General features: G+C 55.8%; 1 protein-coding gene across 2 annotated transcripts; it reads right to left on the bottom strand.

The window, feature by feature from the left end:
- Positions 1–56: 56 nt before the first annotated feature.
- Positions 57–10,474, bottom strand: LOC146420416 (alanine aminotransferase 1-like). 2 transcript variants are annotated; one of them, XM_085048305.1, is made up of 11 exons: positions 10,096–10,474; positions 8,846–8,917; positions 8,630–8,738; positions 7,211–7,344; positions 5,877–6,120; positions 5,264–5,343; positions 4,358–4,491; positions 4,126–4,279; positions 2,562–2,717; positions 1,375–1,490; positions 57–287 (listed from the first exon to the last, which is right to left on the bottom strand). In XM_085048305.1, exons 1-11 carry the CDS (start codon positions 10,192–10,194, stop codon positions 197–199), a joined length of 1,389 nt encoding a protein of 462 aa, XP_084904431.1. In that variant the 5' UTR covers positions 10,195–10,474; the 3' UTR covers positions 57–196. The 2 variants fall into 2 exon arrangements, with proteins under 2 accessions (XP_084904431.1, XP_084904432.1); XM_085048306.1 differs by having other exon boundaries at positions 1,375–1,451.
- Between the last annotated feature and the right edge of the window lie 5,961 nt (positions 10,475–16,435).

Below are 16,435 nucleotides of genomic sequence, written 5' to 3'. Positions count from 1 at the left end.
CCACCCGGCTCTGAGTGCCTTTTTTTTTTGGGGAATTCCGGGGAGTGGAATTCCCAAATTCCGGGGGCAGGTCCCCTCTGGGATGTCACCAGGGGGAGGTGACAATAAAGGACAGTGACAAGCAGTGGCATTTGTGGGGTCACCCATGGGGTGGCCCTGTGTGATTTGGGGTTTTTATGGGATGGAGGGATCGGGGTCAGGAGAATTCCTGCAGGAATTGGGTGTGAAATTGCGTGAGGAGCCGCAGAGCTCGCTGCATGGTTGGCGGTGGCAGCAGCAGGGACAGCCTGGGACAGAGGGAGGGGATGTGGGAGCGGAATCCCAAAATCCCGAAATCCCGATATCCCAAAACCCTGATATCCCAAATGCTGATATCCTGAAATTCCGATATCCCGAAATCCTGATATCCCAAAATCCCCATATCCCGAAATCCCAATATCCCAAAATCCCGGTATCCTGAAATCCCAATATCCCAAAATGCCAACATCCTGAAATTCCAATATCCCAAAACCCCAATATCCCAAAATGCCAACATCCTGAAATTCCAATATCCCAAAATCCTGATATCCCAAAATTCCGATGTCCTGATATGAAACATCCCCACATCCCAAAATCCCAAAATCCCAAAATCCCAACATCCAATGCTCAAAATCCAAAGCCAAACATCCTAAAATCCCGATATCCCAACATCCCAACACCCCAAAATCCATCATCCAACACTCCAAATCCAACACCAAACGTCCCAAAACCATAATATCCAACACCCCAAAATCCTAACATCCAACAATCCCAACATCCAACAATCCCCAAATCCCAACATCCCAAAATCCCCAAAATCCCAACATCCCCATACCCCAATATCCAACATTCCAATACAACAATCCCAATATCCAATGCTCAATATCCAACACCGAACATCCCAAATCCCAACATCCCAAAATCCCCAAATCCCCAATATCCAACATCCCAAAATCCCAACATTCAACATCCCAAAATCCAAACTCCCAACATCCCAACACTCAAAATCCAACATCCCAAAATCCCCAAATCCCAACATCCAACACCTAATGCTCAAAATCCAACACAGAACATCTCAACATCCAACAATCCCAACATCCCAAAATCCCAACATCCAACACCCCAAAATCGCAACATCCCAACATCCCAACAATCCCAAAATCCCAACATCCAACAATCCAAACAATCCCAAAATCCCAACATCCAACAATCCAAACAATCCCAAAATCCCAATATCCCGAAATCCAACATCCCAACACTCCACAATCCAACACCCAACACCCCAAAGTCCCAACACCCAACTCCCCCATCCCACCACCACGCCACCCCAAAACCCCACTCGGTGTCCCCCCGTACCCCAGGTGGCCGTCGCTGTCCCCTCCCATCCCGAAGAGGCTCCCCGGGGTCACCTCCAGCCCCGTGGCCTCCTGCAGCTTCCGGCAGAAGAAGACGTCGGGCTGCAGCCCCAGCGCCTGCCGAGGGCACCGAGCGGCTGGGACACGACGGTGGCACCGCGGGGACAACGGGGTGGCCTTGTCCGGACATCCCCAGTGTCCCCAGGGTGTCCCGTCCCAGAGGGATCCCCACGATCCCACACTGTCCCATGGCCTCAGGATGTCCCACCCCAGAGGGTTCCCCACAATCCTAGAGGGTTCCCCACGTCCCCAAAGTGTCCCATGTCCCCAGGATGTCCTGGACATCCCCATTGTCCAGTGTCCTGGAGAGCCCCATATCCCCAGGATATCCTATATCCCCAGGATATCCCATATCCCCAGGATGTCCCATATACCAAGGATGTCCCATATCCCATCCCATATCCCCATCCCACCCCATATCCCCATCCCATATCCCAGCCCATCCCATATCCCCAGAATGTCCCATGTCCCCAGGATGTCCCACATCCCATCCCATCCCATATCCCATCCCATCCCATATCGATCCCATATCTCATCCCATCCCATATCCCATCCCATATCCCATCCCATATCCCAACCCACCCCATATCCTATCCCATATCCCATCCCACCCCACATCCCCATCCCACCCCATATCCCATCCCATATCCCATCCCATATCCCATCCCACCCCCATCTCACCCCATATCCCATCCCACCCCATATCCCACCCCATATCCCACCCATATCCCACCCCATATCCCATCTAACCCTATATCCCATCCAACCCATATCCCATCCTATATCTCCATCCCATCCCATATCCCATCCCATTCCCATATTCCCATCCATCCCATATCCCATCCCATATCCCATCCCACCCATATCCCACCCCATATCTCCATCCCCATATCCCATCCCATCTCTATATCCCATCCCATACCCCATCCCATATCCCATCCCATATCCCATCCCATATCCCATCCCATATCCCATATCCCATCCCACCCCATATCCCCGCACCCCGCAGTGCCATGTCCCCACTGTCCCCTCTGTCCCCGCTGTCCCCACTGTCCCCACTGTCCCCGCTGTCCCCGCTGTCCCTGCTGTCCCCACCCCAGGTCTCTCCCGTCCCCCCGCGGGGCTCACCCGGGCCTGGCTGCGGGCTCGGGGTGGGATGGGGACGCGGGGGAAGGCACGGGGACCCCCGGCCGGGGGCTGGCAGCGGATCTCGGGGACACGGCCCAGCTCCTCCTGCAGCCGCCGGGCGTTGGCGGCCAGAGCCCGGCACAGCTCCCGGCGGTGCTGCGCGGAGCGGAACCGGGTTGGGGTTGGGGTTGGGATTGGGGTGGGATTGGATTGGGATTGGGATTGGAAATAGAGGATTGGGATTGGGGATTGGGGAGTTGGGATTCGGATTGGGGTTGGAATGGGGATTGGAGGATTGGATTGGGTTGGAGTGGGAATGGGGTGGGGATTGGGATGGAGATTGGGATGGGATTGGGGTTGGGGGTTGGGATTGGGATTGGGGTGGGATTGGGGTTGGGATTGGGATAGGAGTTGGTTTGGGGGTGAGATTGGTAGTGGTATTGGTATTGGGATTGGGATTGGGATTGGGGTAAGGATTGGGATTGGGATTGGGATTGGGATTGGGATTGGGATTGGGGTGGGGATTGGGATTTGGAGTGTGAGATTGGGGTTAGGATTGGGATTGGATTGGGGTTGGGATTGGGGTAGGGGATTGGGATTGGGATGGGATTGGGATTTGGGGTTGGGATGGGGTTGGCACCGGGATTGGGATTGGGGTGGGATTGGGAGTGGGACTGGGATTGGGATTAGGGTGGGATTAGGGTGGGATTGTGATAAAGGGATTGGGATTGGGGAATTGGGATTTGGGATTGGGATTGGGAAAAGGGGATTGGGATTTGGGATTGGGATTTGGGGTTGGATTGGGAAAAGGGGATTGGGGTAGGATTGGGGTGGGATTGGATGGGATTGGAAATAGGGGATTGGGTTGGGATTGGGAAAAGGGGATTGGGATAGGAATTGGGATTGGGGAAAGGGGATTGGGATTGATATTGATACGGAGATTGAGATTGGGATTTGAATTGGAATTGGGATTGGGATTTGGGATTTGGGATTGGCATTGGGATTGGGACGGGGTTTGGTATTGGAGTAGAGATTGGGATTGGGATAGAGGTTGGTTTTGGGGTGAGATTGGTATTGGTTTGGATTGGGATTGGGGTAAGGATTGGGATTAGGGTAAGGATTGGGATTGGGGTGAAGATTGGGATTGGGGTGGGGATTGGGATCGGGGTATTGATTGGGATTTGGGGTTGGGGTGGGATTGGGGTCAGGATGGGATTGGGATTGGGATTGAGATTGATATTGGGATGGGGATTAGGATTGGTGTGGGATTGGGATTGGGGTTGGGATTGGGATTGGGATTGGAGTGGGTTTGGGGTTGGGATTGGAACAGAGGTTGGGATTGGGGTATGGGGTGGGATTGGGGCTGGGGTGGGAGTGGGGTTGGGGTAGGGCTTGGGGTCAGGATGGGATTGGGATTGATATTGGGATTGATATTGGGATGGGGATTGGGGTGGGGTGGAGAAGAGTCCAGGATGGGGATTGGGTTGAGATGGGGATGGGATGGGATGGGATGGGATGGGATAAATTTGGGATGGGAACAGGGTGGGCACAGAACATCCCCCACCTCCTCCATGGCCGCTCCGCCGGGCTCCATGGCCACATCCAGCATCACCTGGCCCAGCACGGGCGGATACACCGAGAGCCCCCAGGTGTGGAAGTTCCTCAGGACGCTCCGGTCGATGTTCACCAGCTCCAGGAATCCCGCCCGGATCCCTCCCCTGGGACACAGCGCCGAGGGAACGGCCAGGATGGGGTCATTCCGGCGGGATCGGGGTTTTTCGGGAATTCCCACTCACCCCGCGATGCCTTTGGACAGGGAGTAGGTGGAGACGAGCTGGACGCTGGTGGCCAGCGGTGTCCCCAGCTCGGCCAGGACGCGCCGGAAGGGGAGGAAGGGACGATCCGGGAGGAAGGCTCGTTCCTGATGGACCTGAGGATGGGGATTGGGATTGGGATTTGGATTGGGATTGGGATTTGGATTGGGATTGGGATTTGGATTGGGATTGGGTTGGGATTGGGATGGGGGTTGGGAGTGGGATTGGGATTGGATTGGGATTGGGATTGGGATTGGATTGGGATCAGGGATTGGGGTTGGATTGGGATTGGGTTGGGATTGGGATTGGGATTGGGATTGGATTGGGATTTGGATTGGATTGGGATTGGGATTGGGTTGGGATTGGGATGGGGGTTGGGAGTGGGATTGGGATTGGATTGGGTTTGGGATTGGGATTGGGATTGGGATTGGGATTGGATTGGGATCAGGGATTGGGGTTGGATTGGGATTGGGTTGGGATTGGATTGGGGTTGGCATTGGGATTGGGATTGGATTGGGTTTGGGATCAGGGATTGGGATTGGGAGTGGGATTGGGATTGGATTGGGATTGGGATCGGGATTGAGATTGGATTGGGATCAGGATTGGATTGGGATTGGGATTGGGATTGGGATCAGGATCAGGATCAGGATCGGGATCGGGATCAGGATCTGGATCGGGATCGGGATCGGGATCGGGATCGCGATTCTGATTGGGATTGGATTGGATTGGTATTGGGATTGAGATTGGGATTGGGATTGGGATCAGGATTGGGACTGGAGTCGGGGTCGGGATTGGGATTGGGATTGGGATTGAGATTGGGATCAGGATTGGGTTTGGGGGGGTCAATCCCTCCCCCTAAAAAAAATTCCCCAAAAAGTTCTCACCCACCTCATCAGCCAGCAGCAGCAGGGACTCCTCGGCTGCCAGCCGGACAATGCTCTCCATGTCCTCCCGGCTGAGGACGTGTCCTGCGGGGACAGGGAAACTGAGGCACGGGATGGGAATGGCTGGGATTCATTGGGAAACTGAGGAACAGGATGGGAATGGATGGAATTCATTGGGAAACTGAGGCACGGGATGGGAATGGCTGGAATTCATTGGGAAACTGAGGCACAGGATGGAAACGAGCAAATCCCAAAAGGAAACTGAGGCAGGGGATGGGAATGATCTGATCCCAAAGGGAAACTGAGGCAGAGGATAGGAGAATAACTTGATCCTAGAGGGAAACTGAGACGCAGGATTGGAATAACCAGATCCCACACGGAAACTGAGGCACAGGATGGGGAATGAGCAAATCCCACAGGGAAACTGAGGCATGGGATGGGTTTATTGTATCCCGAAGGGAAACTGAGGCACAGGATTGGAATAACTGCACCCCACAGGGAAACTGAGGCACAGGATGGGTTTAACTGGAATTCCAAAGGGAAACTGAGGCACGGGATAGGAATAACTGCACCCCACAGGGAAACTGAGGCCCAGGCCGGCCCCACCCCACACTCACCCGTGGGGTCCCCGGGGTTGACCACCCACAGCACCTTGGGCTGGCAGCGGCTCCGCGCTTCCCGCAGCGCCCGGCGGAGCGCGGCCACGTCCGGGGCCCAGCGGTGGGACTCCCGTAGGGGGTACGGGATGGGCACGAGCCCTGCCAGCCCCGCGGCCGCCGGGCACAGCCAGGGACCGGGCACGGGCACCAGCACCCCCGCGGGCAGTTCTGGAGCCGGGGTGGCCACCAGGGACAGCATGTCCTGCGGGGAAAATACGGGATCTGTGCTGGGATCTGTCGTGGGATTCGTCATGGGATCCGGTGCCCATCGCCATATCCCATTTCCCGTCCCCATATCCCATTCCCCATATCCCATTCCCATTCTCCATCCCAGTATCCCATTCTCCCTCCCCATATCCTATTCCCCATTTCCCATTCCCCATCCCCATATCCCATTCCCATATCCCATTTCCCTTATCCCATATCCCATTCCCATATCCCACTCCTATATCCCATTCCCATTCCCCATATCCCATTTCCCCATCCCCATATCCCATTCCCCTTATCCCATATCCCATTCCCATATCCCATTCCCCATTCCCTATTCCCCAATCCCCATTCCCCATACCCCATACCCCATATCCCATTTCCCATCCCCATTTCCCATTGCCATATCCCATCCCCATTCCCCATATCCCATTCCCCATTTCCCATTCCCCATCCCCATATCCCATCCTCATATCCCATATCCCATTCCCCATCCCCATATCCCATTCCCATTCCCATATCCCATTCCCCTTATCCCATTCCCATATCCCATCCCATATCCCATTCTCCATACCCTATCCCCATCCCCATATCCCATTCCCCATCCCCATATCCCATCCCCATATCCCATTCCCCATCCCCATATCCCATCACCATATCCCGTTCCTCATCCCCATCCCCATCCCCATTTCCCATTCCCCATATCCCATCCCCATATCCCATTCCCCATCCCCATATCCCATCCCCATATCCCATTCCCCATCCCATATCCCATCCCCATATCCCATATCCCATATCCCATATCCCATATCCCATATCCCATCCCGTATCCCATATCCCATCCCCATATCCCCCATCTCCATATCCCATCCCCATATCCCATATCCCATCCCCACATCCCATTCCCCATATTCCATATCCCATCCCCATATCCCATTCCCCATCCCCATTCCCCATCCCATATCCCATATCCCATCCCCATATCCCATTCCCCATCCTGTGCCCACCCCATGGCCCATCCATCCCCATCATCACCGCTGTCCCCAGTGCCACCCCAGGCTGTCCCCCGCTGTCCCCTGGCTCACCACCAGCGCGGCCGCGGTGCCTGCGGTGGGCACGACGTTCCGGGGGTCACAGGCGATGCCACCGTCGCGGTGCTCCAGGAACCGCGCCACCCGCGCTGCCACCACGTCCGTCACGTACTCCAGGTTGTAGGCACCTGAGGAGGGGGTGGTGTCCGTGGATTTGGCACTGGAATGTCCTGGGATCTGTCCCCAAATCTGTCCCCAGATCTGTCCCCAAATCTGTCCCCAAATCTGTCCCCAGATCTGGTGCCCATCCCATATCCCATTCCTCACCCATGGTGCCACCCCTGTGCCCATCCTGCATCGCATCTGTCCCCAGATCTGTCCCTGGATCTGTCCTGGGGTCTGGTGACTCCCTGTATCCCATTCCCCATCCCATTCCCAGCATCCCATTTATCCCATTCTCATATCCCATTCCCTGTATCCCATTCCCCATTACCCACTGCATTCCCACCCCATTCTCCGTATGCAATTTATCCCATTCCCCATATCCCATTTATCCCATTCCCTGCATCCCATTTATCCCATTCCCTGAATCCCATTCCCCATCCCATTCCCATATCCCATTCCCATATCCCATTCCCCATATCCCATTTATCCCATTCCCTGAATCCCATTCCCCATATTCCATTTATCCCATTCCCCACCCCATTCCCCATACCCCATTTATCCCATTCCCTGAATCCCATTCCCCATCCCATTCTCATATCCCATTCCCATATCCCATTCCCCATATCCCATTTATCCCATTCCCTGTATCCCATTTATCCCATTCCCCGAATCCCATTCTCCACCCCATTCCCCATATCCCATTCCCATATCCCATTTATCCCATTCCCCACTCCATTCCCACCCCATTCCCGATACCCCATTTATCCCATTCCCACCCCATTTCCCATATCCCATTCCCCATATCCCATTCCCCATCCCATTCCCCAAATCCCATTCCCCATCCCATTCCCATATCCCATTCCCATATCCCATTCCCATATCCCATTCCCCACCCCATTCCCACCCATTCCCCATATCCCATGTATCCCATTCCCCACCTCATTCCCACCCCATATCCCATTCCCCATATCCCATTTATCCCATTTATCCCATATCCCATTTATCCCATATCCCATTTATCCCATTCCCCATATCCCATTCCCCAAATCCCATTCCTGTATCCAATTTTCCATATCCCATTATCCACTGCATTCCACCCCATTCCCCATATCCCATACATCCCATTTATCCCATTTATCCCATTTATCCCATTTATCCCATTTATCCCATACATCCCATTTATCCCATTTATCCCATTTATCCCATTTATCCCATTTATCCCATTCCCCATATCCCATTAATCCCATTTCCCATTAATCCCATTTATCCCAATTCCCAAATCCCCTTAATTTATCCCATTAATCCCACCTGGGCTCCCTCCCTGCAATTCCCGCAGGATCCGTCTGGCGTGTCCCTTGGCCTCCTCGGGAATGTCCCCATTCTCCAGGAGCGCGGGGTAGGCGCAGATGGCGGCCACCTGCGGGGACACAGCTGTCCCCAAGCTCCCGCCACCTCCCGGGACATTCCCACGGGACATTCCATTGGGATATTCCATCGGGAAATTCCTCGGGATATTCCCGTTACCTGCCGCAGGAATTTGGGCGCCTGGCGGCTCTCGGCGTCCTCGGATTGGCGCTCGGTGACATCGGGGATGGCCTTGGGGACAACAGGTGGCGTCACCCCTCTGTCCCCTCCCCGTCCCCAAATCCCAGGGGTGTGTCCAGGAAGGAATTCCGGGATGGGAATGTGGGGACAACGCGGAGGTGGAGAGGGACACAGGGACAGGGGGACCCCTGGAATTTCGGGAATTTTGGGATTCCATAAGTCCTGTGGGACCTGGGTGACCCTGGGGACTCCTGGATGGCCCTGGGGATCCCTGGAATTTTGGGAATTTTGGGATTCCTTGGATCCTGTGGGACCTGGGTGACCCTGGGGACTCCTGGGTGGTCTTGGGGACTCCTGGAACTCTTGGAATTTTGGGATTCCATGGATCCCGTGGGTCCCTGGGTGGCCTTGGGGACCCCTGGAATTTTGGGAATTTTGGGATTCCATAAATCCTGTGGGTCCCTGGGTGGCCTTGGGGACCCCTGGATGGCCCTGGGGATCCCTGGAATTTTGGGAATTTTGGGATTCCTTGGATCCTGTGGGTTCCTGGGTGGCCTTGGGGACTCCTGGGTGGCCTTGGGGACTCCTGGGTGGCCTTGGGGACCCCTGGAACTCCAGGAATTTTGGGATTCCATGGGACCTGGGTCACCCGGAGGACCCCTGGATGGCCTTGGGGACCCCTGGAACTCTTGGAATTTTGGGATTCCATGGATCCCGAGGGACCTGGGTTGCCTTGGGGACCCCTGGGTGGCCTTGGGGACCCCTGGAATTTCGGGAATTTTGGGATTCCATAAATCCTGTGGGTCCCTAGGTGACCCTGGGTGACCTGGGTGGCCTTGGGGACCCCTGGAGTTCCGGGAATTTTGGGATTCCATAAATCCTGTGGGTCCTGGGTGGCCTTGGGGACCCCTGGAATTTCGGGAATTTTGGGACTCCATGGATCCCGTGGGTCCCTGGGTGGCCTTGGGGACCCCTGGAATTTCGGGAATTTTGGGATTCCATAAATCCTGTGGGTCCCTGGGTGGCCCTGGGTGACCTGGGTGGCCTTGGAGACCCCTGGAATTTCGGGAATTTTGGGATTCTGTGGATCCTGTGGGTCCTGGGTGGCCTTGGGGACCCCTGGAATTTCGGGAATTTTGGGATTCCGTGGATCCCGTGGGTCCTGGGTGGCCTTGGGGACCCCTGGCACTCCAGGAATTTTGGGATTCCGCGGATCCCGTGGGTCTCACCGGTGCCAGCTCCTCCTCGATGCCACCGAGCCCCTCCCTCCGCGGTGTCACCGGAGCCGGGGTGACACCGGTGCCCCACGAGGTGCCAAGGGCTGCCATGACCGCAGCGGGATCGGGATCTTTCTTTGGGATCTTTGGGAGAGCTCCGGGTTAATGTTTGGGGTCTGGGTTAATGTTTAGGGCCCGGGTTAATGATTAGGGTCAATGTTTGGGGTCGTGACCCCGCAGCTGCCATGTGCGGCGGGTGACAAGGGGACACCGAGGGGTGCTGGGCACGGGGGGTCCCTGAGTGGTGCCCACCTGGCCCAGGGCTCACCCCGTGCCCAGGGAACTTCCTGCCCCATTTCCCTGCCCCATTTCCAGAGCACTTCCAGCCCCATTTCCTGTCCTATTTCCCCCATTATCCCTTTTCCCACCCCATTTCCAGCCCCATTTCCCCCATAATCCCTTTTCCAACCCCTTTTCCCTGTCCCGTTTCCCACCCCATTCCCAGAGCACTCCCTGCCCCATTTCCCACCTTGTTCCTAGGGCACCCCTTGCCCCATTTCCAGCCCCATTTCTCACCCCATTTCCCCTATAATCCCTTTTCTGGCCCCATTTCCCACCCCATTCCCACATTATCCCATGTCCAGCCCCATTTCCTATCCCATTATCCCATTTCCAGCCCCATTTCCTATCCCATTTCCCACCCCATTTCCCCCATAATCCCATTTCCAGCCCCTTTTCCCAGCAGCATTTCCCGCCCTATTTCCTGCCCCATTCCCCTCACTATCCCTTTTCCAACCCCATTTCCCACCCCATTCCCACATTATCCCATTTCCAGCCCCATTTCCCACCCCATTTCCCACCCCATTTCCCACCCCATTCCCCTCATTATCCCATTTCCCCCACAATCCCATTTCACCCCATTTCCCCCATAATCCCTTTTCCAGCCCCATTTCCCACCCCATTTCCCCCATAATCACATTTCCACCCACCCCCATTTCCCACCCCATTTCCCATCCCATTAGCCCCATTACCCCATAACCCCATTTCCCACCCCATTCCCCCATAATCCCATTTCCAGCCCCATTTCCCACCCCATTTCCAGCCCCATTCCCCTCATTATCCCATTTCCCCTATAATCCCATTTCCACCCCATTCCCCATAATTACATTTCCCACCCCATTTCCCACCCCATTTCCCACCCCATTTCCAGCCCCATTCCCATCCCAATTCCCACCCCATTTCCCCATAATCCATTTCCTCCATTATCCCATGTCCCCCATAATCCCAATTTCCCACCCCATTTCCATAATCCCATTTCCAGCCCCATTTCCCACCCCATTTCCTGCCCATTCCCCCTATAATCCCTTTCTAAACCCCTTTCCTTTCCCATTTTCCCCATAATCCCATTTCCCACCCTATTTCCCCATAACCATTTCAGCCCCAATTGCCACCCCATTTCCACTCCCACCCCCATTCCCCCATAACCCATTTCCCACCCCATTCCCTCAAAATCCCAATTCCCACCCCATTTCCACAATCCCATTTCCACAATCCCATTTCCCCCATAATCCCATTTCCCACCCCATTCCCCCACAATCCCATTCCCATTCCCTTTTCCCCGTTCCGCTCCCCACCCCGCTCCTGTCCCCTCCGCGTCCCTTCCCTGTCGCCTCCCCCTGGCGCTTGGCCACCGCCGCCCTTAGCGCCATGGCGGCCGAGGGGACAGCGGGGACAGCGGGGACAGCGGGGACAGAGGGGACAGAGGGGACAGCAGGGACAGAGGGGACAGAGGGGACAGCGGGGACAGAGGGGACAGCAGGGACAGCGGGGACAGCGGGGACAGAGGGGACAGCGGGGACAGAGGGGACAACAGGGACAGCGGGGACAGCAGTATCACCTCTGGACTGCAGCGGCGGTGACCCTCAGGCCATGGGGAGCCGCTGCCAATCCTGCGCCAGGTACGGGGAATGTCCCCTGGTGTCCCCTATGTCCCACCGGGAATGTCCCCCCGTGTCCCTCCAGTGTCCCACCGGGAATGTCCCCCCGTGTCCCTCCAGTGTCCCACCGGGAATGTCCCCCAGTGTCCCCCATGTCCCACCGGGAATGTCCCCAAGGGAATGTCCCCTGGTGTCCCCCAGGTCCCACCGGGAATGTCCCCCCGGAATGTCACCCCGGGATGTCCCTCGGCAATGTCATCCTAGAATGTCCTCTCGGCAATGTCCCCAGCAATGTCCCCCCGGCAATGTCCCCCCGGCAATGTCCCCCAGGGAATGTCCCCTCGGGAATGTCCCCCAGTGTCCCCCAGCTCCCACCGGGAATGTCCCCACCGGCAATGTCCCCTCTGTCCCCGCAGCTCCCCCCGGGAACGTCCCTCTGCAATGTCCTTCCGGAATGTCCCCTCGGCAATGTCCCCTCGGCAATGTCCCTCCGGAATGTCCCCTCGGCAATGTCCCACCGGGGATATCCCCCAGGGGATGTCCCCCAGGGAATGTGCCCTCGGGAATGTCACCCGGCAGTGTCCCCCTGGGAATGTCCCCCAGGGAATGTCCCCTCCGGAATGTCCCCCCGACAATGTCCCCTGGAATGTCCCCAGCAATGTCCCCAGAAATGTCCCATCGACAATGTCCCCAGGGAATGTCCCACTGGGAATGTCCCCCTGCAACGTCCCCAGGGAATGTCCCCAGCAATGTCCCCCCGAGTGTCCCCCAGGAATGTCCCCCAGGGAACGTCCCTCCAGAATGTCCCCGGCAATGTCCCCCCGGCAATGTCCCCCCAGCAATGTCCCCAGCAATGTCCCCCCGGCAATGTCCCCTCAGCAATGTCCCCCCAGCAATGTCCCCCCAGCAATGTCCCCAGCAATGTCCCCATGGCAATGTTCCCCAGCAATGTCCCCACGGCAATGTCCCCCCAGCAATGTCCCTCAGCAATGTCCCTCAGCAATGTCCCCCAGCAATGTCCCCTCAGCAATGTCCCCAGCAATGTCCCCATGGCAATGTTCCCCAGCAATGTCCCCACGGCAATGTCCCCCAGCAATGTCCCCCCAGCAATGTCCCCCAGCAATGTCCCCTCAGCAATGTCCCCAGCAATGTCCCCCCAGCAATGTCCCCAGCAATGTCCCCAGCAATGTCCCCCAGCAATGTCCCCAGCAATGTCCCCAGCAATGTCCCCAGCAATGTCCCCAGCAATGTCCCCCAGCAATGTCACCACGGCAATATCCCCCAGCAATGTCCCCAGCAATGTCCCTCAGCAATGTCCCCTCGGCAATGTCCCCAGCAATGTCCCCTCAGCAATGTCCCCATGGCAATGTCCCCCCAGCAATATCCCCTCAGCAATGTCCCCAGCAATGTCCCCAGCAATGTCCCCTCAGCAATGTCCCCTCAGCAATGTCCCCACGGCAATGTCCCCTCAGCAATGTCCCCTCAGCAATGTCCCCATGGCAATGTCCCCTCAGCAATGTCCCCTCAGCAATGTCCTCAGCTATGTCCCCGGGTCACTCCCTGTCCCCATTCCCAGATTTTGGCTGCCCGCGCCTTTCCCGAACTTTTGGGATTCTCCTCTCTGCCCGAGGCTGAGCCAGGAGCGTCCTGCGGGGACATCGGGGGGAATGACCCTAAAGGGGTTTTGGGATTGACCCTAAAGGGTTTGGGATCGACCCCAAAGAGGGGTTTGGGGTGGTTGGGATCGACTTTAAAGGGGTTTGGAATCGACCCTAAAGGGTTTGGGGTGATTGGGATCGACCCCAAAAGGGGTTTGGGATCGACCCCAAAGGGCTTGGGATTGACCCCAAAGGGATTGGGGTGGTTGGGATCAACCCTAAAGGGTTTGGGGTGTTTGGGGTTGACCCCAAAAACGGGTTTAGGATCGACCCCAAAAAGGGCTTTGGGATTGGCCCTAAAGGGTTTGGGGTGTTTGGGATTGACCCTAAAGGGTTTGGGGTGTTTGGGATTGACCACAAAAGGGCTTTGGGATCGACCCCAAAAGGGGTTTGGGATCGACCCTAAAGGGTTTGGGATCGACCCTAAAAGGGTTTGGGATCGACCCTAAAGGGGTTTGGGGTGTTTGGGATCAACCCTAAAGGGTTTGGGATCGACCCCAAAGGGGTTTGGGGTGTTTGGGATCAAACCCCAAGGGGTTTGGAATTGACCCCAAATGGGGTTTTGGGTGTTTGGGATCGACCCTAAAGGGTTTTGGGGTGTTTGGGATCGACCCTAAAGGGTTTGGGGTGGCTGGGATCGACCCTAAAGGGTTTGGGGTGTTTGGGATTGACCCTAAAGGGTTTGGGGTGGCTGGGATCGACCCTAAAGGGGTTTGGGATTGGCCCTAAAGGGGTTTGGGGTGGTTGGGATTGACCTGAAGGTGTTTGGGATTGACCCTTAAAGGGGTTTGGGATTGGCCCTAAAAGGGTTTGGGGTGGTTGGGATCGACCCTAAAGGGAGTTTGGGGTGTTTGGGATTGACCCTAAAGGGTTTGGGGTGGTTGGGATTGACCCTAAAGGTGTTTGGGATTGGCCCTAAAGGGGTTTGGGATTGGCCCTAAAGGGGTTTGGGGTGGTTGGGATTGACCTGAAGGGGTTTGGGATTGACCCTAAAGGGTTTGGGGTGGTTGGGATTGACCTGAAGGGGTTTGGGATTGACCCTAAAGGGTTTGGGGTGTTTGGGATCGACCCTAAAGGGTTTGGGGTGTTTGGGATAAACCCTAAAGGGTTTGGGGTGTTTGGGATTGACCCCAAAAGGGGTCTGGGATCGACCCCAAAGGGCTTGGGATTGACCCCAAAGGGGTTGGGGTGGTTGGGATCCACCCTAAAGGGTTTGGGGTCTTTGGGATCGACCCCAAAAAGGGCTTTGGGATCGACCCTAAAGGGTTTGGGGTGTTTGGGATTGACCACAAAAGGGCTTTGGGATTGACCACAAAAAGGCTTTGGGATCGACCCCAAAAGGGGTTTGAGATCGACCCTAAAGGGTTTGGGATCGACCCTAAAGGGTTTGGGGTGTTTCAGATCGACTCTAAAGGGGTTTGGGATTGACCCTAAAGGGTTTGGGACCGACCCCGAAAACGGCTTTGGGGTCTTTGGGATCGACCCTAAAGGGGTTGGGGTGTTTGGGATTGACCCTAAAGGGTTTGGGATCGACCCCAAAAAGGCTTTGGGATCGACCCTACAGGGTTTGGGATTGGCCCTAAAGGGGTTTGGGGTGGTTGGGATTGACCCCAAATGGGGTTTTGGGGTATTTGGGATTGACACCAAAAGAGGGTTTGGGCTGTTTGGGATCAACCCTAAAGGGTTTGGGGTGTTTGGGATTGACCCCAGAGGGGTTTGGGGTGTTTGGGATTGACCCTAAAGGGTTTGGGGTGTTTGGGATTGACCTTAAATGGGGTTTGGGGTGTTTGGGATCGACACCAAATAGGTTTGGGTTTTTTAGGATCGACCCCAGAGGGGTTTGGGGTGTTTGGGATAAACCCCAAAGGGGGTTTGGGATTGACCCTAAAGGAGTTTGGGATCGACCCCAAAAAGGGGTTTGGAGTGGTTGGGATCGACTTTAAAGGGGTTTGGGATGGACCCTAAAGGGTTTGGGGTGATTGGGATCGACCCTAAAGGGTTTGGGATCGACCCCAAAAAGGCTTTGGGATCGTCCCTAAAGGGTTTGGGGTCTTTGGGATCGACCCCGAAGGGGGTTTGGGGTGTTTGGGATCAACCCTAAAGGGGTTTTGGGTGTTTGGGATCGACCCCAAAGGGCTTGGGGTGTTTGGGATCGACCCTAAAGGGTTTGGGGTGGCTGGGATTGACCCTAAAGGGGTTTGGGATTGGCCCTAAAGGGGTTTGGGGTGGTTGGGATTGGCCCTAAAGGGTTTGGGGTGGTTGGGATCGACCCTAAAAAGGGGTTTGGGGTGTTTGGGGTCACCCGGGGGTGGAGGAATCCCAGGAGGGGTTGTGGGGGGATTTATGGGGTGTCCCTGATCTGTGGGGTGGCCCCAAATAACCTATGGGGTTCTTGTTTGAGTTATGGGGTTCCTGTTTGAGTTATGGGGTTTCTGAGTTATGGGGTTTCTGAGTTATGGGGTTTCTGAGTTATGGTGTGCCCCCAAACAATATATGGGGTTCCTGTTTGAGTTATGGGGTTTCTCAGTTATGGGGTTTCTGAGTTATGGGGTGTTCTGGATCCATGAGGTGCCCCAAAACAATCTATGGGGTGCCTGCTTGAGTTATGGGGTTTCTGAGTTATGGGGTGTCTGTCTGAGTTATGGGGTGTCCTGGATCCATGGGGTGCCCCAAAGTAATCTATGGGGTTCTTGTTTCAGTTATGGGGTTTCTGAGTTATGGGGTTTCTGAGTTATGGTGTGCCCCCAAACAATCTAT

This window comes from Lichenostomus cassidix, unplaced genomic scaffold (genome assembly GCF_008360975.1).
Source record: "Lichenostomus cassidix isolate B80296 unplaced genomic scaffold, HeHo_3.0 HiC_scaffold_531, whole genome shotgun sequence".
Classification (NCBI taxonomy): domain Eukaryota; kingdom Metazoa; phylum Chordata; class Aves; order Passeriformes; family Meliphagidae; genus Lichenostomus; species Lichenostomus cassidix.
Note: the sequence above shows the minus strand (reverse complement) of the source record. Positions and strands in the feature narration are given on the sequence as shown.